At 44.0% G+C, this 23,950-nt stretch overlaps 1 protein-coding gene across 3 annotated transcripts in view; it reads right to left on the bottom strand.

Annotated features, from left to right (window-relative positions):
* The window catches only part of gan (gigaxonin), a 135,016-nt gene that overhangs the window by 98,231 nt on the left and 12,835 nt on the right, over window positions 1–23,950 (bottom strand). For all 3 annotated transcript variants that reach the window (XM_070897006.1, XM_070897007.1, XM_070897008.1), the window contains exons 2-3: window positions 14,021–14,135; window positions 10,596–10,946 (exon numbers count right to left, since the gene is read on the bottom strand). In XM_070897006.1, coding sequence (XP_070753107.1) covers window positions 10,596–10,946; window positions 14,021–14,135 — 466 coding nt within the window. The remainder of the gene's footprint in view (window positions 1–10,595; window positions 10,947–14,020; window positions 14,136–23,950) is intronic.

Below are 23,950 nucleotides of genomic sequence, written 5' to 3'. Positions count from 1 at the left end.
ATACGCAGTTCCTGTTACTATGCTCAAATTTGCCCAGGAGTTGCTCCGTTTTTTTGGAGCAACTTGATTTTTCTGGAGTATCTTAAAAATCCCCATTCTACACATTCATTTTGCGCCAGTGTAAGTGAGTTAATTAGGTTTTTTTTTCTCAAAAGGGGGCATTACCAGCCACCTATGCCCATTTTGGCCATTTAGGCCACTTTGGACAGCTAATAGTTGCTCCAAACTAACTTAGGCCAGCGTATGTGGCCGCTTGTGGCCGCACAGAAAACCCTTGGAGAGTTAAGAAATCAGCGCAGGTAGATACATCTGAGACCATTCGACCAGAGATAGGGGCGTGAAGGGAAGCGCAGAGGACCTTGCAAAGCACTAAACAAAGCACAACAACATCCAAGAAGCATAAAAACATTCAAGAAGAATTAAAAAATAAAACTAAGTCCTACCTTCCTATCAAAACTTGGTCCGGGAAGTCAGCGGACCGGCCGGTGCGGGAGGCCACTCGGCCGGGGTTAGGTGCGGAACAACGGGGAGAGCACAGGCTGCTGACATCCAAGCAGAAAATGACTTCTAGGGTAAACTGCCAACCTACCAAAAGGTGACATGGAGCCTCTACTTCCACTGAGTATTTCACTGACTGACTAACTCTCTCTGACTATTCTAGCGAACGTAGTTCTAGCCCGGCGCGCGTCGTGAGGTCACTCGGCCTGGGATAGGTTCAGAACGCATCGGGTCCCACGCTGCAGAGGAGCTACTGCACATGCGCAAAACCTCCAGTGCCCATGCAGAGAGCTGCCGGCTCTGTTTTTCACGCAGGGCCCTAGCTCCACCCCATAAATCGACAGACCACGCCGCACCAAGCCATGGGAGAGGCCACAGAGCGTCCAGAATCTGGGGACATCTTTTCGACGCCGTTTTCAGCCCACAAAGTTGGCGCATCTCTGGTGAGTGCGCCAAAAAAACGGGTGGGCCAATTTTGAGCCCAATGAGAATACTGTACCGTGATTGGTTGTCCAGGCCCACGTGATTCCAGCTTAGACTTACAAACCGAGAAGACGGGGGTGCGCTGTGAAGCGTGGGAACCTTCCAGAGAAAAATGGAATTGCAGGAGGGCGCAGGAACAGAAGGTAGGTGTGGATCGTATTTCTTGCTTTCAGGCGAATGCCCGCAGGAAGCCTCCAACTGGGATTTCAGGGCCTTTAAATCTTAAGAGGGTTGATTTGGTTCCAACGGTTCTTTGCTGGATGTGTCATCTTGCAGCCACACTCAATCCCAAAGTGACCCCGCTTACACTGGTTCAAAGGGTCACTAGTTGGCCATTAGACACCCAACAAACACAGGTTTTAACCCTTTGTAGGTGGTCAGCAAGTACGAGGAGCACTTCACAATATACTTACAAAGGAGCACGCTGGAATACATTTTAAATCTTTTTCATTCAATTTTGAATGTACACTTTTCAGCTGGAAAAGTGTACATTCCAACTACAAACTAAGAAGTTACCAATCAGTCTGGCGAGACATAATAACTTAGAAGAAAAAACAGAATAGAAATTAATTAATGATATACAGACAGTTGGATGTACATGTGTGTGGTTGTCATCTGAGAACAGTATAAAGTATCTTCTAAAATGTCTTGCTCACCAATTATGTGCAGGCTCATTTATAAAGAAAGGCCACTTGAACTGTAACCACAGCCTACGGAAAGATATATCCTAGCATGAGTCGCCACCTTCAGTACAGGAGAGGCAACAGCAGAAAACAGGAGATCGAATAAACTAGGCAATATCTGTTAGATGAACTCAGCAAAGATATCAAACAGACTAGAAATTAATTTTCAACCCAGGCATCATCGTGTAGCAGTGAAATTCATAGCTCAGTTACAATAGAACTGTGACTATGTCACTGCACCCCTTTTAGAATCCAGACTGGACGAAAAGAAATCATAGAATAATAAAATCACAGAATCACAGAATGGTTACAGCACGGAAGGCGGCCATTCGGCCCGTCGAGCCCGTGCTGGCTCTCTGCAAGAGCACTTCACTTGGTCCCACTCCCCCGTCCTTTCCCCGTAGCCCTGAAAAAAAAATTATTTCAGGTACTTATCCAACTTCCTTTTGAAAACCATGATTGAGTCCGCCGCCATCACCCTTTCGGGCAGTACACTCCAGATCCCAACCGCTCGCTGTGTAAAAACGTTTTTTTTTTAATGTTGCCTTTGGTTCTTTTGCCAATCAGCTTTAATCTGTGTCCTCTGGCTCTCGACCCTTCTGCCAATGGGAACAGTTTCTCTCTATCTACTCTGTCCAGACCCCTCATGATTTTGATCATCTCTATCAAATTTTCTCTCACGCTTCTCTGCTCGAAGGAGAACAACCCCAGTTTCTCCAGTCTATCAACGTAACTGAAGTCCCTCATCCCTGGAATCACTTTCATAAATTTTTTCTGCTCCCCCTCTAAAGGTCTTCACATCCTTCCTAAAGTGTGGTGCCCAGAATTGGACACAATACACCAGTTGAGGCTGAACTGTTTCATACAGGTTCATCATAATTTCCACACAATTGTACTCTTATACCTTTATTCATGAAGCCCAGTATCCCGTAAACTTTTTTAACCACTTTCTCAACCTGTCCTGCCATCTTCAACGATTTGTGCACATATATCCCTAGGTCTCTCTGTTCATGCACCCACTTTAAGATTGTACCCTTTAGTTTATATTTCTTCTCCTCATTCTACCAAAATGTATCACTTCAAACTTTTCTGCATAAAATTTCATCTGCCACATGTCCACCCATTCTACCAGCCTCTCTTAGTCAGCTTGAAATCTATCACTATCCTCCTCACCGTTCATTATACAGGTTGAGCGGCCAAAATCCAGAAACCTCGGGACCGAGGCCATTCCGGATATTTCCGGATTTTAGAACATCTTTGCCTGGGCCGAGGTAGGCGAGGTCGGGCAGCCGAGGTAAGGGGGAGAGGTCGGCCCGCTGAGGTAAGGGGGAGGGAGGGGGGCCGGGGCGAGGTCGGGCTGCCGAGGGCGAGGGAGAGGTTGGACTGGGACAAGATAGGACCGGGGCGAAGTCGGACCGCCGAGGCGGGGGAAGTCTGGATTTCAGAACATTTTCCGGTTTCCAGACGACCCCGCCATGGATCGGCCCGGTGTCTGGATTCCAGAACATTCCGAATTTTGGAACATCGGATTTCGGACGCTCAACCTGTACTTCCAAGTTCTGTATCATCTGCAAATGTTGAAATTGTGCCATGTACACCCACATCCAGGTCATTAATATATATCAAGAAAAGTAGTGATCCTAATACTGACCCTTGGGGAACACCACAGAGTAGCGGTGAATGGTTGTTTTTCGGACTGGAGGAAGGTATACCTTCCTCACAACCGTTCACCGCTACTCTGTTTCCTGTCACTTAGTCACTTTCTTATCCATATTGCCGCTGTCCCTTTTATTCCATGGACTTCAACTTTGCTGACAAGCCTATTGTGTGGCACTTTGTCGAACGTCTTTTGGAAATCCATGTACACCCATCAACAGCATTACCCACATCAACAGTATCTGTTACCTCATCAAAAAACTCTTATCAATTTGGTTAAACACGATTTGCTTTTAACAAATCCGTGCTGGCTTTCCTTAATTAATCCACCCCTATTCCAAGTGACTTAATTTTTTCCCTGATTACTGTTTCTAAAAGCTTCCCCACTACTGAGGTTAAACAGACTGGCCTGTAGTTGCTGGGTTCATCTTACACCCTTTTTGAACAAAGGTGTAACATTTGCAATTCTCCAGTCCTCTGACACCATCTCTGCATCTTTGTAGGATTGGAATATTATGGCCAGTACCTCCGTGATATCCGCCTTCAATTCCCTCCGCATCCAGGGATGCATCCCATCCGCTCCTGGTGATTTATCTACTTTAAGAACAGCCAGCCTTTCTAATACGTCTTCTTTATTAAAATTTATCCTCCTCCTTCACTATGTCTATGGTAGCATCCTCATCATTGGTGAAGACAGATACAAAGTACTTATTTAGTACCTCAGCCATAACCTCTGCCTCCATGCATAGGTCTCCTTTTTTGTCCATAATCGGCCCCACCCCTCCGACTACCCGTTTATTATTTATATGCCTATAGAAGGCTTTTGGATTACCTTTTATGTTGGCTGCCATTCTATTCTCAGACCCTCTCTACTTTCTTTTTCTGCTTCATCATATTCTCTATCTGTTTCGTCATCCAGGAAGCCCTGACTTTAGTTGTCCTGCCTTTCTCCCGAGTGGGAATGTATCTCAACTGTAACTGAACTATTTCCTCTTTAAGGCAGATCATTGTTTCATTACAGTTTTGCCTGCCAATCTTTTATTCCAGTTTACTCGGGCCAGATCCGTTTTCATCCCACTGAAATTGGCCTTCCCATAGTTAAACATTTTTACTCTAGATTGCTCCCTGTCCTTTTCCATAGCTCATCTAAACCTTATAATACTATGATCACTGTTCCCTAAATGTTCACCTACTGACACTTGATCCACTTGACCTACCTCATTCCCCAGAACCCGATCCAGCAATGCCTCCTTCCTCATCCGGCCAGAAAAGTACTGCTCAAGAAAGTTCTCCTGAATACACTTCAGAAATTCTTCCCCCTCTCTGTCCTTTACACTATTACGGTCCCAGTCTATATTGGAATAGTTGAAGTCCCCCATTATTACTAGACTATAGTTCCTGCATATCTCTAATTTCTCTGCAAATTTGCTCCTCCATATCTTTCCCACTATTTGGTGGTCTATAGAATACATCAAGTAGTGTAATGGCATCTCTATTATTTAACTCTAGCCATATAGATTCTATCCTTGCTCCCTCCAGAACATCCTCCCTCCTATCTTTCCTTTCCTATTTTTCCTGAACATCTTATAACCAGGAATATTTAATACCTGCCCTTTGAGCCAGGTTTCAGTTATTAACACATCATATTCCCAAGTGGCTACTTGTGCCTGCAGATCATTTACTTTGTTTACTATGCTTCATGTGTTCACATACATACATTGCAAACCCATCTTAGAGCATCCTGTATTCTCTCTTCATTGGAGCCCACCTAATACCTTACTTTAGTGCACTTTGCCTCTCACAATCCCTTGAGCAATTTATTTCCCCTTTCTAATGTTACATCCTGGTGCCCATCCCCCTGCCAAATTAGTTTAAACCCTCCCCAACAGCACTAGCATACCTCCCCGCTTATTGGTTCTGACCCCGTTGAGGTGCAACCCGTACAGGCCGACCTCCCCCAGAACTGATCCCAATGCCTCGGGAATCTGAAGCCCTCCCTCTTGCACCACCTCTTCAGCCACGCATTCATCTGCTCTATCCTCCTATTTCTATACTCCAGAGATTACTACCTTTGAGGTCCTGCTTTTTAATCTTCCTAGCTCCCTAAAATCTGCCTGCAGGACTTCTCCCCTCTTTCTACCACGGTCATTGGTACCGATATGGACCACGACCTCTGGCTGTTCACCCTCTCCCCTCAGAATGTTCTGCAGCCGCTCAGAGACATCCTTAACCCTGGCACCAGGGAGGCAACATACCATCCTGGAGTCACATCCGTGGCCGTCTGCTCCCCTAACTATGGAATCCATTACCACTATTGCTCTGCCACTCTTCTTCCTCACTCTTCCCCCACCCGCTGTACAGCTGAGCCACCCGTAGTGCCGTGGACTTGGCGCTGGCTTCACTCCCCAGAAGAACCATCGCCCTCACCAGCACTCAGAATAGAATACTGATTGGAGAGCGAGATGCACTCAGGAGACTCCTGCACTACCTGCCTTTGTTTACAACATTGAAGTTTTACATTGGTGTTTGGCTTTTGCATTTGAATTGGGACCAAAGGTGGACAAGTCCTCTGGACCTGATGGCTTGCATCCTAGGGTCTTAAAAGAAGTGGCTGTAGATATAGTGGATGCAATCTACCAAAATTCCCTGGATTCTGCAGAGGTCCCAGCAGATTGGAAAATGGCAAATGTAACGTCCCTATTTAAAAAATGAGGCAGTTGAAAGCGGGAAACTATAGACCAGTTACACTAACATCTGTCATTGGGAAAATGCTGGAGTCTATTATTAAGGAAACAGTAACAGAACATTTGGAAAAGCATAATTCAATCAAGCAGAGTCGGCATGGTTTTATGAAAGAGAAATCATGTTTGACAAATTTGCTGGAGTTCTTTGAGGATGTAATAAGCAGGGTGGATAAAGGGAACCAGTGGATGTGGTGTATTTGGACTTCCAGAAGGCAGTCGATAAGGTGCCCCATAAAAGATTATTGCACAAGATAAAAGTTCACGGGATTGGGGGCAATATATTAGCATGGAGAGCGGATTGGATAACTAACAGAAAACAGGAGTTGGGATAAATGGGTCATATTCCGGTTGGCAAATGGGAACTAACAGAGTGCCGCAGGGATCAGCGCTGGGGCCTCAACTATTTACAATCTATATTAATGACTTGGATGAAGGCACCGAGTGTAATGTAGCCAAGTTTGCTGATGATACAAAGATGGGTGGGAGAGCCTGTTGTGAGGGGGGCACAAGGAATCGGCAAAGGGATATAGACAGGCTAAGTGAGTGGGCAAACATTTGGCACATGGAGTACAATGTGAGTAAATGTGAGGTTATCCACTTTGGCAGAAAAAATAGAAAAACAAATTTTTATTTTAAATGGAGAAAAATTGCAAAGTGCTGGGGGTCCTTGTGCATGAAACACAAAAAGTTAGTATGCAGGTACAGCAAATAATCAGGAAGGCAAATGGAATGTTGGTCTTTATTGCAAGGGGCATAGAGTATAAAAGCAGAGAAGTCCTGCTACAATTGTACAGGGTATTGGTGAGGCCACACCTAGAGTACTGCGTACAGTTTTGGTCTCCGTATTTAAAAGAAGGATATACTTGCGTTGGAGGCTGTTCAGAGAAGGTTCACTCGGTTGATTTCGAAGATAAGGGGGTTGACTTATGAAGATAGGTTGGGCCTATACTCATTGAAGTTTAGAAGAATGAGAGGTGATCTTATTGAAACATATAAGATAATGAGGGGGCTCGTCAAGGTGGATGCAGAGAGAATATTTCCACTCATAGGGGAAACTAAAACTAGGGGCATAATCTCAGAATAAGGGGCCGCCCATTTAAAACTGAGATGAGGAGGAATTTCTTTTCTCAGAGGGTTGTTTATCTGTGGAATTCTCTGCCCCAGAGAGCTGTGGAAGCTGGGTCATTGACTATATTTAAGGCGGAGATAGACAGATTTTTGAGCGATAAGAGAATAAAGGGTTATGGGGAGCAGGCAGGGAAGTGGAGCGGAGTCCATGATCAGATTAGCCATGATCTTATTAAATGGTGGACCAGGCTTGAGGGGTCAAATGGCCTACTCCTGCTCCTATTTCTTATGTATACATCGCTTGTGTAAAGATGTAAAACTGGGTATTACAAAACAGAATTAAGGAAATATATAGAACATGAATATTTTATACATTTTGAACAACTATGCCATCTTTCAGTACTCAGAATTAGAGTACAAAATTCAAACATGTCATTGTATTTTTGGCATCTAGTATAATTTCCATAATGCTGGTTAGAAAAATTTCTTAATGTTAATATATTACCATCTCTAGATGAACTAGTTACTTGAAGTAATCTTAGTTTTATTACGTGGATGTTGTTAGTTGAACAGTCAGTATAAATGTCACAGAGCTACCAAGAGCTTGTCCGGAGGTATCTAAACAAAAACAATCAAAAGCTAGTGTGCTATTGGACGATAGGGAGAAGGGTGTTAGAAGAGTTGCGGGAGGTTCAAAATTTGCAGAAGTGTAAGACCTGGTCACCAGCCTATTCACTGCTCCAGTTGGGTAGAATGATAAGCAGTGGTGGTAGCAGTGGTTGTGACGGGCGAGCGGTGATGGTGGCAGGCAAACGAGCGGCGGCGGGTGGGCAAGCGAGGTGGCGAGGTCCTTTGTGGCCCTTTCGGCAGCGGTGGGGTAGCAGTCCTTTCGGGGGGAGCGGGCTTCAGCGTCTCTGGTTGCCCTAGCAACTTCAGCTTTTCGCGTATGCCTTGTGAGTTTTTAGTGCAAACTTGAAGCTCCGCGCCCCCACCCCCCCCACCACCACCAGACTAAGAAATGTTTCTTTGGCGAAAGATCCCATTTTTGTCCTGGTGCAAACGTACACAAAAAAAATCGGACGTTAACATGTGCGGGCGCCAAAAATCCAGCAAGTGGAAAATAGGGGCCAAGATGTCTTGTTAGATAATTCTAAAACATTGTAAATACTAAATAAAATGATCCAATTGTCTTATATAATTTTGATACTTAAACAACAAAAAAAATAGATTTCTCGGGAGGTAGGCAATGTTGGCATGCTGCATGCTCACACATCAGCCCTGTGCTCACTGACCTACATTGGCTCCCGGTTAAGCAACATAACATAGAAACATAGAAAATAGGTGCAGGAGTAGACCATTCGGTCCTTCGAGCCTGCACCACCATTCAATAAGATCATGGCTGATCATTCCTTCAGTACCCCTTTCCCACTTTCTCTCCATACCACTTGATCCCTTTAGCCATAAGGGCCATATCCAACTCCCTCTTGAATATATCCAATGAACTGGCATCAACACTCTGCGGCAGGGAACTCCACAGGTTAACAACTCTCAGTGAAGAAGTTCCTCCTCATCTCACTCCTAAATGGCCTACCCCTTATCCTAAGACTGTGTCCCCTGGTTCTGGACTTCCCCAACATTCTTCCCGCATCTAACCTGTCCAGTCCCGTCAGAATCTTATACGTTTCTATGAGATCCCCTCTCATCCTTCTAAACTCCAGTGTACAAAGGCCCAGTTGATCTAGTCTCTCCTCATATGTCAGTCCAGCCATCCGTGGAATTAGTCTGGTGAACCGTCACTGCGCTCCCTCAATAGCCAGAACGTCTTTCCTCAGAGTTCAACAATTCGCATTCTTGTTTTCAAATCCCTCCATGGCCTCGCCCATCCCTATCTCTGTAATCTCCTTCAGCTTCAGTAACCACACCCCGCCCCCCCGCCAAAATATCTGCACTTCTCAAATTCTGCCCTCTTGAGCACCCCTGATTATAACTGCTCAATCATCGGTGGCCATGCCTTCAGCTGCCTAGGCTCTAAACTCTGGAATTCACTCCCTAAACCTCTCCGCCTCTCTTTCCTCCTTCAAGACCCTCCTTGAAACCTACCTCTTTGACCAAGCTTTTGGCCATGTGCCATAATTTCTTCTTATCTGGCTCGGTGTCAAATTTTTTTTTTTGTCTTATAACACTCCTGTGAAGCACCTTGGGATGTTTTGCGACATTAAAGGCACTATGACCCCAAGTTTCCACATGATTTGTTCCTGATTTTTAGGAGCAACTGGTGTAGAACGGAGTATCTTAGAAATCGGAATTCTCGACATTTAGTCTGGACAATAATGAAATCATGTTTTCCTTTCACACAGACCACTGAATTTACCATCTTAGACTGGAGCAGGAATGAAAAGGGCTGGAATAGCCCTAAAAAGTAGATTACAATCACCACTGCAGACCGAAGAGAACAAAATATGCCAGCCAGATTGATAAATGAAAATACAGTGGCCTCTTGACATAACTATTGCTATTCCACCACCTATTGGTAGCAGCAGCACCAAAATGGAGGTTACTCTGTCTAGTAGCAGTAGTGTCACAAAAGCAGGTAGTATTGTCAGTTAACACCATAATGGAGGTAAAAATGTTCAGAGCAATGATGATGTGACAGAGATGGTGATTTCTGGCACTGTAATGTAAATAGTTAGTGCAACATTACATTTTACCATTTTGAGTAACTTGCTAACTTTCACACATTTGCGTGTTAATACTACTTTATTTTCTAAACCTTGGCCACTGTTAACTCACAATGCACTGAATGACATTATATTCTTCCCAGTACAAATATAATTCCAATGACTTCCTGCATATTTAGTTGACAATGAAAATAAAACTACTATTTAGGCCTATGGCACACTTCTCTTCATTATAGATCATGTGAAATTTCCAGTGATCAGTTGGAAGATGTTGATCAATAAATTTGAATAATGATCCCACACTTGTCAGTTTTCTTTTGTGAGCACTATTGCACAGAGCACAAGAGAACAAGGGGTTATCAGCACAAATATAAAATTAAACAATCACATTCAACTGGAATTCTACATATGATAAATAAGTGGGATAGCGAATTCAAGGAGGTATGAATCTGATGAGGGATGTGGGAGGTTTGTTTAAATTAAGGCATCTCTCTGGTCAGCTGAACTCTCATGCTTTAATGAGAGCATCTGAATCCCACAATAACATTATTGTCCTAGAATCACTTCCAGGTCCGTTGTTCCACATTTAAATTTGTTTACATTCACTTTTTTTTTGCCTGGAGTCATGACAAAATGCTATTCTAACCAAATTCCCTTTCAACATCCTTGCATTATACAATGTTTAAAATGTTATGTTGAATAAGTAGTGAAAAATCATGGTAATTTACAAAATTAGTACTGTGATCATCAGGAGAAAGTAATAAAAATGATTGCTTTTTCTGTACCTTTCGAACCACAGAATCTTGGCAAATCCATTTCACCACTGCATCAAAGATGTACCTTTCATTTCCCACATTCAACTTTTCCAAAGCGATAACCTCTTTCAATTTTTCGTGGCCTAGTTCCAGGAACTCTTCAGTGTGGGAGACATCACGGAAGTGCGTTTCCAGATACTCTGTAGCTATGTGGTATACATGTTGTAAAGAGTAGTGCAAGGCAAAGTCACGTATGCCAATACAGTTCTCAGGAGCAATGCAGCCTTCCAAAAATTCACAGCACAGAGCTTTTAAATCGGTAAGGAGTAGAAGATCTGCAGCCTGTACAATATCCTGAATAGTTTCTTCACTCAGCTTAATCTGAAAAAAAAGAATAGGTTGCAGAATTCATACAACTCAAGAATCGCATTGCTAGAATTTTAATTTTACACTCCTCAAATACACAGTTTATTCTTGGAAATGTTTATGCAGTTGCTGGCCACAATAGTCATAAAAGTTTCTATCGACAACCAATATTTACTAGGGCTCCCATACCACCAAGCTTCGAGTACTCCCCCGACCAGAGGCTGCTAAAAGTTAAACACGAACAAAAACTTCAATTTATATGGTACCTTTAACGTAGCAAAACGTCCCAAGGCGCTTCACGAGAGCGTTATTAATCAAAATTTGACATTTGAGCCACAGAAGGAGATATCAGGACAGATGACCAAAAGCTTGGTCAAAGAGGTAGGTTTTAAGGAGTGTCTTAAAGGATGAGAGAGATAGATAAGACAGATGAAGAAATTGAAGGAAGAAATTCCAGAGCTTAGGACCTAGGCTCCTCAAATTCTGCCCTCTTAAACACCCCTCATTATAACTGCTCAACCATCGGTGGCCGTGCCTTCAGCTGTTTGGGCCCTAAGCTCTGGAACTCCCTCCCTAAACTCTCTTTCCTCCTTTAAGGCATTCCTTAAAATCTACCTCTTTAACCAAGCTTTATGTCATCTGCCTTAATTTCTTCTTTTGTGGCTTGGTGTCAAATTGATCTGTTTTGTTTTGTAACACTGCTGTGAAGCGCCTTGGGACGTTTTACTAGGTTAAAGGCACTATATAAATAAAAGTGATTATTATTATTCGGCAGGTGAAAGCACGGGCACCAAAGGTGAAGCGATTAAAATGAGGCATGCACCAGAATTGGAGGAGCGCATAGATCAAAGGCATGGATGAGGATTTCAGCTGCAGATGAGCTGAGGTTGGGGGGGGGGGGGGGGCGGGTGGAAGGAGGGAAAGAGACGGGCGATGTTCCAGAGAAATAGGCAGTCTTGATGATGGAGCGGATATGTGGTCAGAAGCTCATTTCGAAGTAAAAATAAATCGTTCCTGGATCCTGATTCGTTATTTTAATACTTGCTCGGCTTTAAAAAAAAAGTAAAAAGCAGATTCTAAACTGAGCCACTTCAAACAACTGTAGTTTGTTCATACAACAACCACTCATTATACACTACTGCAAAATTTCTTCGAGACAGCCACAAGGTTATTACCACAGGCCCCAAGTATTTGTGTAGTCCTTTTGTCACCTAATGAGCACACAGGAATGTCCCAAGATACTGCCATAGTAGCTCAGACAAATGGTACATCCAGTCAGATCCTCTTACCCAACGCAAGCTCACGCGGAAATCCCGAAGTTGCGATCTGTCAATGACAGCTCCAAAATTGACACGGATTGCGAGATCCCGGTGCGGAGTGTACGGGGCCAGCAGCGAATGCCTTCCTTTCGCAGCTGGCCAAAAATTTTGGGACATTGTTTGCTACCCAGGCCCACTCATTCTTGAACAGATTTGCAAGTTCATCGACTCAATCCCCTCAATGGAATTTTACACTCGTTGTCTTACCTTAAAATATTTCACCCTACAATTGACTAGCCCAATCAGTGACCAATTCTTATGTCTCAACTCGAAACCACAACTTTTGGGTAAATTTCATTCGTCAGTGTCTCAACTTAAGAAACATGTTCCCAAATTTTAAAATGTCCTCCAAATCTAAAACAATTATTCCAAAGCTTATTTTTGGAGCTACAAGAGTTGAGGAATTGGTTATCTAACCCTTTTTTTGGCTTCCATTCTTCTAGATGGTTGTTAAAAGCCCTAGCTCCCTACACCCATGACAGCATTTTCACTTGCCCAGATTCTCTATGTAAAATTTGCTGTGTGCCGAGATACCAAACAGAAAACACTTTTAAAAAAAAAAAAAAAGATTCCTTCAATTTTGGTTCTTCTCTGTGCTCCATGGCATCCTCAACTTTGGAAGCAGAAAAGCAATACTATATACCTAGTTTTCAGCTTTAACTGCCTAGGAAATATGTGTTAAATAATAGAACAAGCAAACAACAGTAGAAACATTACATATATATTTTCTGAGTTTGACACATTATCCTAGCTCATCAGTCATTATCCTACAGTACAAAATAATAAATAATTTTAACACCAGATTTGTAAATAATGACAATATATACTTTATTTTTAAAATCCATTTTTCAAAAATCTTTTTATGATTAACTATGGAATTTTTTCCGTTTATCTTATTCTCTTCAGGGTTTCTAGTCAGGCATTCTTTCTTCAAAAATTCCAAATTAAACTTAAATGAGTTGAAAATAATTTACAGAATCTGAATGCTGGCCTGTTAAAATTCAGAAAGCTGCCAAAAAGACACGTTAACAAATCACACAGCATTTGTATTAGAATTGAGTGACTTAGACACTCTCTGAAGCATACTGCCCAATGACAGACCAAAACACCATCACAACATTATATTGAGTTAAAGTGGGTGTGATTTCAGTGAGTGAAGCTGACCTTTAACTCCTTACGTTCTGTTATAAATTAAAAGCATCCATCAATTTAAAATTTAAGACAAAAATGCTTCATTTTGTCACAGCAAGATTGAACTATTTAATCTATATTTTTTAAGACTTCTCAGATGGATTAATATTTCACTGTATTTTGATGCACAGTTCAAGCCTTAAAATATTACTATCAAAATAATAGTGTTAATCCTTCTGACTGAAGTGTGAAAAATAAAATTATCTTAGAACGAAACTTCATTAATCCATGTTTGGATTTGAGAATACCACAGTACAATAACCTTATTTACAGTACAAATATCAAAATATATTTGAATAATCATTGATGCTCTGCATAAATCTCCTTCATCTTAATTTTGAAATCAATCAGTCTGGTTTCTTTAAAGGGTTCAAAGAACAATGGGGCTAGATTAACACCGGCTCATAATCAATGGGAAGAAAAATCTAACCCCTCCAGGGTCCTTAGAATTCAAGTTGTTTTTCATTGGCGTCATCTTGCCTTTACTGAAGTAAACATTGGACCAAAATGTTCCATAATAAAAAGAGAGTACACATAAAATATACAATGTCAATATAAGAGGAGAGAAATGTTCTGTACCTGTCCACTAAACATATAATCCAATAATTCCCGCATAACAGCGACAGAAATCCCATCCAGGACAATTTTATACACTGAACCATCATCTGTCGGAGCTGTATAATTCAATTTAGTCCTGAAATACAAACATCAGATTGCAATAAATATATAAAAACGGTTACACTTTGTGGTATAGTAAACACATAGCAATCATTATTCAGCATGTTTGAAACTAAAAATAAAAGCACTGTTATCAACACTTGCTCTTCCTAACACGATTTATTTTTTAGCTGGTATTGTTACAAAATGTTCTTTTTGAGAAAAGCCCTGCATGAACAACCAAAATAGTGTGGAATACTGTTTAATGGTGCTGGAAAACACATTTTGTTTAAGTAAAATCGTAATTCTACTTTTCCAATGGAAAAAAAAAATCACAGTCATTGTCATGGAGAAATCAAGAAAGAGAGAGATTTCCTAATGCTAGAATCAGCCAAATAATCAACTTTTCTCAATTTGTGAATATTAATCATTTCCACTGGCTTTTTCTATTGCATATGTTGGCAAAATGGTCAAGAAATGTAGGATGGAAATATATAGCAACAATATTAGCATTGTGCAAAGCTGACTACTGGAACTGTGTAGACAATAGTAAATTAGCTTACATTATCTGTAACATTAAGACATTTCACAGTCAAGATAAACAGCAATACTCAAAAGATAAAATCAGGTTTCAAAACACAAAGAATTTCAAAACACAAAGGCCCCAAGTTTCCACACGTGGCAAAACAGGCGCCCCTCCGAGCTGGGCACCCGTTTTTCACGCCGAAAACGGCGCCTGAAAAAAAATTTGCTATTCTCGAGCGCTTTGCAGCTCGATGTCAGCTTGGCGCGGCGCCCAGGGGGCGGAGCCTACCACTGGCGCCGATTTTGTAAGTAGGAGGGGGCAGGTACCATTTAAATGAGTTTTTTTCATGCCGGCAACCCTGCGCGTGCGCGTTGGAGCGTTCGCGCACACGCAGTGTGAAGGAAACATTGGCACTCGGCCATTTTTGCAGTTCTTTGTAGCTGTTCAATTTTTAACATTTTTTAATAAAACCACATTGCCCTTCCATGATCAGCATTGAGGCTTCTTGCAGCAGTGAGAAGGCTGCAGGAAGCCTCAGAAGTTGAGGCAGCCATTTCCCGACGGGCCCGACCGACGGCGGCCCCCCTGCCGTCGGGAATGGCTGCCTCAACTTCTGAGGCTTCCTGCAGCCTTCTCACTGCCTCCCCCCCGCTGCCGTCGGTCAGGCCCTCACTGCCTCCTCCCCCGCCCCCTGCCGTCGGGAACAGCTGCCTCCTCACTGCCTCCCCCCCGCTGCCGTCGGTCAGGCCCTCACTGCCTCCTCCCCCGCCCCCTGCCGTCGGGAACAGCAGCCTCCTCACTGCCTCCCCCCCGCTGCCGTCGGTCAGGCCCTCACTGCCTCCTCCCCCGCCCCCTGCCGTTGGGAACAGCTGCCTCCTCACTGCCTCCCCCCCGCTGCCGTCGGTCAGGCCCTCACTGCCTCCTCCCCCGCCCCCTGCCGTCGGGAACAGCTGCCTCCTCACTGCCTCCCCCCCGCTGCCGTCGGGAACGGCTGCCTCAACTCGTGAGGCTTCCTGCAGCCTTTTCCCTGCCTGAAGCACTTTCACACAGGTAGGAACATGGTTTATTTAATCTTTTCTTTGCTTATAAATTTTTATTCAGGTTGGAATTATTTGTATAATATTTGTATAAGTATAACTAAGGATTGATTGTAGAATGTAATGACTTCCCTTCGCCCCCCCCCCCCACCTCGTTCCGGACGCCTAATTTGTAACCTGCGCCTGATTTTTTAATGTGTAGACAAGATTTTTTCAGGCCTACAAAAATCTTCACTTGCTCCATTCTAAGTTAGTTTGGAGTACGTTTTCACTGTGGAAACTTTCAAATCAGGTGTCAGTGGCTGGACACGCCTCCTTTTGGAAAAAAATTCTGTTCCAAAGTGAAACTGTTCTACATGACTAGAACTGCAGAAAACTTAAATGTGGAGAATTGCGATTTCTAAGATACTCCGTTCTCCACTAGTTGCTCCTAAAAATCAGGAGCAAATCATGTGGAAACTTGGGGCCAAAGAATTTATCTATTGCATCACATTACCTGAACTGGTTCTAAACTATTAATGCCTTTCAACAAAAAAAACATGTTTTTTACATGCACCATAGGTGGCAAGTGTAAAATATAGTTGATCTAATTTCTTTATAGCAAAAATTATGACAATCTTTGTGATTTTTATCATTTATCATTGGGATTAAGCCCCATGATGTCATTTACCAGAATATCTTCTGCATCGGATCTGGTTTTCTCCCAAACATATTTTTACACGGCACTCTCATAACTTCCATGACAATTAATTTCAGATGTTCATTTGTAAATTCTTAATTGAAATTGTAAAGTTAAGCAATGGGTGTCAACTGGTACTCCGCCACAGAAGAGAAGGTAAGTGTATGCCCATGATTGCCAATGGAAGCAAATCCTTTCTCTGTCAGGATCTGGAAATCAGAGGATGAGACACCACAGCTTACTCATGCACAAGGCCGAGTGCTGGTTTCAGAGGAACACTGGCAGAGGGCCTTGGAACAAATTACTTGTCACTCTCCTAGCCATGATGTCTGATGCAGTGAGATCCAAGGAGCAAAGAAACTTGTGTTTTAAAAACAAAAGACGGTTGTTTGGTAAATTCTGTAATTGAAGCACACAACTCCAGGCCCATCTAGAAAACAAGCGCTATTAGAGTTGTTAAGCCAGGATCTAATGCTGACAGCATGTTACAAATTCTAGGTCTGCACTTGATATTTTCTTCATAGAATCATAGAATGGTTAGAGAGTACGGAAGATGGCCATTCGGCCTATCGAGCCTGTGCTGACTCTCTGCAAGAGCACCTCAGCTAGTCCCACTCCCCTGCCATTTCCCCATAGCCTTGCAATTTTTTTTCTTTCAGGTACTTATCCAACTCCCTTTTGAAAGCCGTGATTGAGTCTGCCTCCACCATCCTTTCAGGTAGTTCATTCCAGATCCTAACCATTCGCTCCATAAAAAAGTTTTTTCTGATATCGCCTTTGGTTCTTTTGCCAATCACCTTAAATCTGTGCCCTCTGGTACTTATCCAGGCCCTTCATGATTTTGAACACCTTTATTAAATCTCCTCTCATTCTTCTCTGCTCTAAGGAGAACAATCCCAGCTTCTCCAGTCTATCTATGGAACTGAAGTCCCTCATCATAAAATCATAGAAGTTTAAAGCACGGAAGGAGACCATTTTGGCCCATCGTGTCCATGTTGGCCAACAAGAGGCTGTCCAGCCTAATCCTACTTTCCAGCTCTAGGTCCGTAATGCTGCAGGTTACAGCACTTCAGGTGCACATCCAAGTTCTTTTTAAAAATGTAGTGAGGGTTTCTGCCTCCATCACCCTTTCAGACAGTGAGTTCCAGACCCCCACAACCCTTCCGTGAAGAAATTTCCTCTCAAATCCCCTCTAAACCTTCTACCAATTACAGTAAATTTATGCCCCCTGGTTGTTGACCCCTCTGCGAGGGGAAATAGGTCCTTTCTATCCGCTATATCTAGGCCCCTCAAAATTTTATACACCTTAAATGAGGTTTCGCCTCAGCCTCCACTGTTCCAATTAAAACAAATCCAGTCTATCTAATCTGTCCTCGTAGCTTAGATGCTCCACTCCCGACAACATCCTCGTAAATCTCCTCTGTACTTTCTCCAGTGCAATAACGTCCTTCCTGCAATGCAGTGACCAGAACTGCACGCAGAGCCCCAGCTGTGGCCTAACCAGTGTTTTATACAGTTCAAGCATAACCACCCTGCCCCTGTATTCTATGCCTCGGCAATAAAGGCAAGCATTCCGTATGCATTCTTAACCACTTTATCTACTTGGCCTGCTACTTTCAGGGATCTGTGGATATGCACTTCAAGAAACTATATAGACCAGTTAGCCTAACATCTGTGGTTGGGAAGATGTTAGAGTCCGTTATTAAAGAAGCAGCAGCAGAACATTTGGAAAAGCAAAATTCAGTCAGGCAGAGTCAGCATGGATTTATGAAGGGGAAGTCATGTTTGACAAATTTGCTGGAGCTATTTGAGGATGTAACGAACAGGGTGGATAAAGGCAAACCAGTGGATGTGGTGTATTTGGACTTCCAGAAGGCATTTGACAAGGTGCCACATAAAAAGTTGCTGCACAAGATAAAAGTTCACGGGGTTGGGGGTAATATATTAGCATGGATAGAGGATTGGATAACTAACAGAAAACAGAGAGTCGGGATAAATAGTTCATTCTTGGGTTGGCAATTAACAACTAGTGGGGTGCCGCAGGGATCAGTGCTGGAACACCAACTATTTACAATCTTTATTAACGACTTGGAAGAAGGGACTGAGTGTAACGTAGCCAAGTTTGCTGACGTTACAAAGATGGGAGGAAAAGCAATGTGCGAGGAGGACACAAAAAAATCTGCAAAAGGACATAGGCAGGCTAAGTGAGTGGGCAAAAATTTGGCAGATGGAGTAAAATGTTGGAAAGTATGAGTTCATGCACTTTGGCAGAAAAAAAAATCAAAGAGCAAGTTATTATTTAAATGGAAAAATTGCAAAGTGCTGCAGAACAGTGGGACCTGGGGGTACTTGTGCATGAAACACAAAAGGATAGTATGCAGGTGCAGCAAGTGATCAGGAAGGCCAATGGAATCTTGGCCTTTATTGCAAAGGGGATGGAGTATAAAAGCAGGGAAGTCTTACTACAGTTGTACAGGGTATTGGTGAGGCCACACCTGGAATACTGCGTACAGTTTTGGTTTCCATATTTACGAAAGGATATACTTGCTTTGGAGGCAGTTCAGAGAAGGTTCATTAGGTTGATTCCGAGATGAGGGGGTTGACTTATCAGGAAAGGTTGAGAAGGCTGGGCCTCTACTCTTTGGAATTCAGAAGAATGAGAGGTGATCTTATCGAAACGTATAAGATTATGAGGGGGCTTGACATGGTGGATGCAGAGAGGATGTTTCCACTGATAGGGGAGACTGGAACTAGGGGGCATAATCTTAGAATAAGGGGCCACGCATTTAAAACTGAGATGAGGAGGAATTTCTCTGAGGATTGTAAATCTGAGGAATTTGCTGCCTCAGAGAGCTGTGGAAGCCGGGATATTGAATAAATTTACGTCAGAGATAGACAACTTCTTAACCGATCAGAGATTAAGGGGTTATGGGGAGCGGGCAGGAAAGTGGACCCAAGTCCATGATCGGATCAGCCATGACCATATTAAATGGCGGAGCAGGCTCAAGGGGCCGTTATGGCCTACTCCTGCTCCTATTTGTTATGTTCTTATGTCCCTTTGTTCCTCTACACTTCTCATATCCTACCATTTAATGTGTATTCCCTTTCCTTGTTGGCCTTCCCAAAATGCATTACCTCACACTTCTCTGGATTACATTCCATTTGCCACTGTTCTACCAACCTGACCAGTTGATTGATATCTTCCTGCAGTCCGCAGCTTTCTTCATTATCATCCACACAGCCGATTTTAGTGTCTGCAAACTTCTTGAATATAGGGTGTATGATTAAGTCTAGATCATTGATTTATATCACAAAAAGCAAGGGACCTAGCCCTGCGGAACCTCATTGGAAACATCCTTCCAATGATAAAAACGGCCATCAACCATTACCCTTCCGGCTTCCTGCCTCCGAGCCAATTTTGGATCCAACTTGCCACTTTGCTCTGGATTCCATGGGCTTTTACTTTTGTGACCAGTCTGCCATGTGGGACTTTATCAAAAGCTTTGCTAAAATCCATATACACTAAATCATACGCTTTGCTTTCATCAACCCTCCTGGTTACCTCCTCGAAAAACTCAAATCAAGTTAGTCAGACACAAACTTCCCTTAACAAATCCATGCTGACTGTCCTTGATTAATCCGTGTCTTTCTAAGAAGATTTATCCTGTCCTTCAGGATTTTTTCCAATAATTTTCACACCAGAGGTTAGGCTGACTGGCCTGTAATTACCTAGTCTATCCCTTTCTCCCTTCTTAAACAAAGTTACCACATTAGCAGTCCTCCAGTCCTCTGGCACCACACCTGAAGCCAGAGAGGATTGGAACATGATCGTCAAAGCCTGTGTTATTTCCCTGGAATAATTCTCATAAATCTTTTCTGCACCTTCTCCAAGGCCTTCACATCCTTCCGAAAGTGCGCTGCTCAGAATTGGGCACAGTACTCCAGTTGAGGCCGAACCAATGTTTTATACAGGTTCATGATAATTTCCACGCTTCTGAACTCTTTACCTCTATTTCTGAAGCCCAGGATTATGTAAGCTTTTTAAACTGCTTTCTCAACTTGCCTTGCCACCTTCAACGATTTGTGCACATATACCCCTATAAGCCCATCGACTCCCACAGCTATCTGGACCGTGGCTATCAAGGGAAATCAGGGATAGTATTAAAGCCAAGGAAGTGGCATACAAATTGGCCAGAAATAGCAGCGAACCCGAGGACTGGGAGAAATTTAGAACTCAGCAGAGGAGGACAAAGGGTTTGATTAGGGCAGGGAAAATGGAGTACGAGAAGAAGCTTGCAGGGAACATTAAGACGGATTGCAAAAGTTTCTACAGATATGTAAAGAGAAAAAGGTTAGTAAAGACAAACGTAGAGACAGACTATTATCTGAATGGTGACAGATTAGGAAAAGGGGAGGTGCAACGAGACCTGGGTGTCACGGTACATCAGTTATTAAAGGATGGCATGCAGGTACAGCAGGCGGTTAAGAAAGCAAATGGCATGTTGGCCTTCATAGCGAGGTGATTTGAGTACAGGGGCAGGGAGGTGTTGCTACAGTTGTACAGGGCCTTGGTGAGGCCACACCTGGAGTATTGTGTACAGTTTTGGTCGCCTAACCTGAGGAAGGACATTCTTGCTATTGAGGGAGTGCAGCGAAGATTCACCAGACTGATTCCCGGGATGGCGGGACTGACCTATCAAGAAAGACTGGATCAACTGGGCTTGTATTCACTGGAGTTCAGAAGAATGAGAGGGGACCTCATAGAAACGTTTAAAATTCTGACGGGGTTAGACAGGTTAGATGCAGGAAGAATGTTCCCAATGTTGGGGAAGTCCAGAACCAGAGGTCACAGTCTAAGGATAAGGGGTAAGCCATTTAGGACCGAGATGCGGAGGAACTTCTTCACCCAGAGAGTGGTGAACCTGTGGAATTCTCTACCACAGAAAGTTGTTGAGGCCAATTCACTAAATATATTCAAAAAGGAGTTAGATGAAGTCCTTACTACTAGGGGGATCAAGGGGTATGGTGAGAAAGCAGGAATGGGGTACTGAAGTTTCATGTTCAGCCATGAACTCATTGAATGGCGGTGCAGGCTAGAAGGGCCGAATTGCCTACTCCTGCACCTATTTTCTATGTTTCTATGTTTCTATGTTTCCATTCCACTCTCCCAGTTACTCAGCCTCCGTCGCATCTGCTCCGATGATGCCATCTTCCACACTAGCACCTCGGATATGTCTTCCTGTTTCCTCAACCGAGGATTCCCCACCACCATGGTTAACATGGCCCTCGAACATGTCCGTTCTATTTCTCGCATCTCTTCCCCTCCCTCTCAGAACCATGACAGGACTCCCCTTGTCCTCACCTTTCACCCCACCAGCCTCCATGCTCAACAGATCATCCTCTGCCATCTCGAGCATGATACTACCATCATCAATCACATCTCCCCACCCCCACCCCGCCCCCGTCCCTTAGCATTCCGAAGGGGCCGCCCCCCCACCCCCCCACCCCCCCTCCTTCGACACCCTGGTCACCCCCTCCCCTTCCCATGGCACCTTCCCGTGCAAGCGCAGGAGATGCAACACCTGCCCTTTTACCTCCTCTCTTCCCAGGGCCCCAAATACTCCTTCCAGGTGAAACAGCGATTTACTTGTACTTCTTTCAATTTAGTGTACTATATTCGCTGCTCATGATGTAGTCTCTTCTACATTGGGGAGACCAAGCACAGATCAGGTTTGCAGAACACCTCCGTTCAGTCCGTAAGCGTGACACCGAGCTTCCAGTCGCCTGTCAATTTAATTCTCCACTGTATTCCCACTCCGATATCTCCAACCTCGGATTCCTGCACTGTTCCAATGAAGCTCAACGCAAGCTCGAGGAACAGCACCTCATCTTTCGTTTAGGCACATTACAGCCTTCTGGACTCAACATTGAGTTCAACAATTTCAGACCAAAACCTCTGCCCATTGTTGTGTATCTGTAAAGCATGCACTCCCATGTTCCGCCACCAGAGAGCGCATCCCTTGAAGTCGCAAGGTATCCCAGCATCCCTTGGGAGCACTGTATATAAGCCGGCCCCTAAGGCCTGTTCCTCACTCTGGAGTCTTATTAAAGACTGAGGTCACTGTTACTTTAGCCTCAGTGTGCAGTCTCATCTGTGTTAGGAACACAATAACTGGCGACGAGTATACGAATCCAACGTATGCAGCAAACTGTGGGCATCCTCGAGAAGTTCTCAGAGGGTGAGGACTGGGAAGCCTATGTCGAAAGGCTAGACCAGTGCTTTGTAGCCAACGAGCTGGACGGAGAAGGAAGCGCTGCAAAAAGGAGCACGGTCCTCCTCACGGTCTGCGGGGCACCGACCTACAGCCTCAGAAAGAATCTTCTGGCTCCGATGAAACCCACAGATAAGTCGTATGAGAAGCTGTGTACACTGGTTCAGGAGCAGGGAGAGCGTGCTGATGGCGAGGTATCGGTTCTACACATGCCAGCGATCTGAAGGTCAGGAAGTGGCGAGCTATGTCGCCGAGTTAAGGCGACTTGCAGGACAATGTGAGTTTGATGGCTACCTGGAGCAGATGCTCAGAGATCTTTTTGTATTGGGCATTGGCCACGAGACCACCCTAAGAAAATTTTTGACTGTAGAGACACTGACCCTCAGTAAGACCATTGCGATAGCACAGGCGTTTATGTCCACCAGTGATAACACCAAACAAATCTCTCAGCACACAAGTGCTAGCAATGTTCATAAATTAACTGGAACTGTGTTTGCGAGCAGAAATGTACAGGGCAGAAATCACGAGTCTGCAACTCTCAGCAGGCCTCAGGTGACCCAGATGACTCAGAGTCCGCAACAAAGGATGAATGCAAGGCAAGTCACACCTTGTTGGCGTTGTGGAGGCTTCCATTCAGCCTATTCATGCCGCTTCAAAGGGTATGTTTGCAAGAGCAGTGGAACAATGGGGCACGTCCAACGAGCTGAAAGCTCTGCAAAACCTGCTAACCACCACGTGGCAGAGGAAGATAGGTCCATGGTGGATCAAAGCAATTTCGCGCCTCAGAGAGAGGAGGCAGATGCTGAAGTACACGGGGTGCACACATTTTCGATAAAATGTCCACCTATAATGCTAAATGTAAAATTGAATGGCTTACCCATAGCCATGGAACTGGACACTGGCGCTAGCCAATCCATCATGAGTAAAAAGATGTTTGAGAGACTGTGGTGCAACAAGGCACTCAAGACCAGCCACACAAAACTGAGAATGTACACCAAAGAGCCTATCACTGTCCTGGGCAGCGCCATGGTCAAGGTCACGAACCGCCACGCTGGATTGTCCCGGGCGTGGTGCATGACCCGCCACGCTGGATTGTCCCGGGCGATGACCCCACACTGCTTGGAAGGAGCTGGCTGAGCAAAATCCGCTGGAACTGGGATGACATCAGAGCGCTATCACGTGTCGATGAGGCCTCATGTACCCAGGTTCTTAACAAATTTCCTTCCCATTTTGAGCCAGGCATTGGAAATTTTTCTGGGGCGAAGGTGCGGATCCACTTGGTCCCAGAAGCATGACTCATTCACCACAAGGCGCGAGCGGTACCTCACGATGAGGAAG

The sequence above is a fragment of the Pristiophorus japonicus genome, chromosome 13, assembly GCF_044704955.1.
Source record: "Pristiophorus japonicus isolate sPriJap1 chromosome 13, sPriJap1.hap1, whole genome shotgun sequence".
Lineage (NCBI taxonomy): Eukaryota > Metazoa > Chordata > Chondrichthyes > Pristiophoridae > Pristiophorus > Pristiophorus japonicus.
Note: the sequence above shows the minus strand (reverse complement) of the source record. Positions and strands in the feature narration are given on the sequence as shown.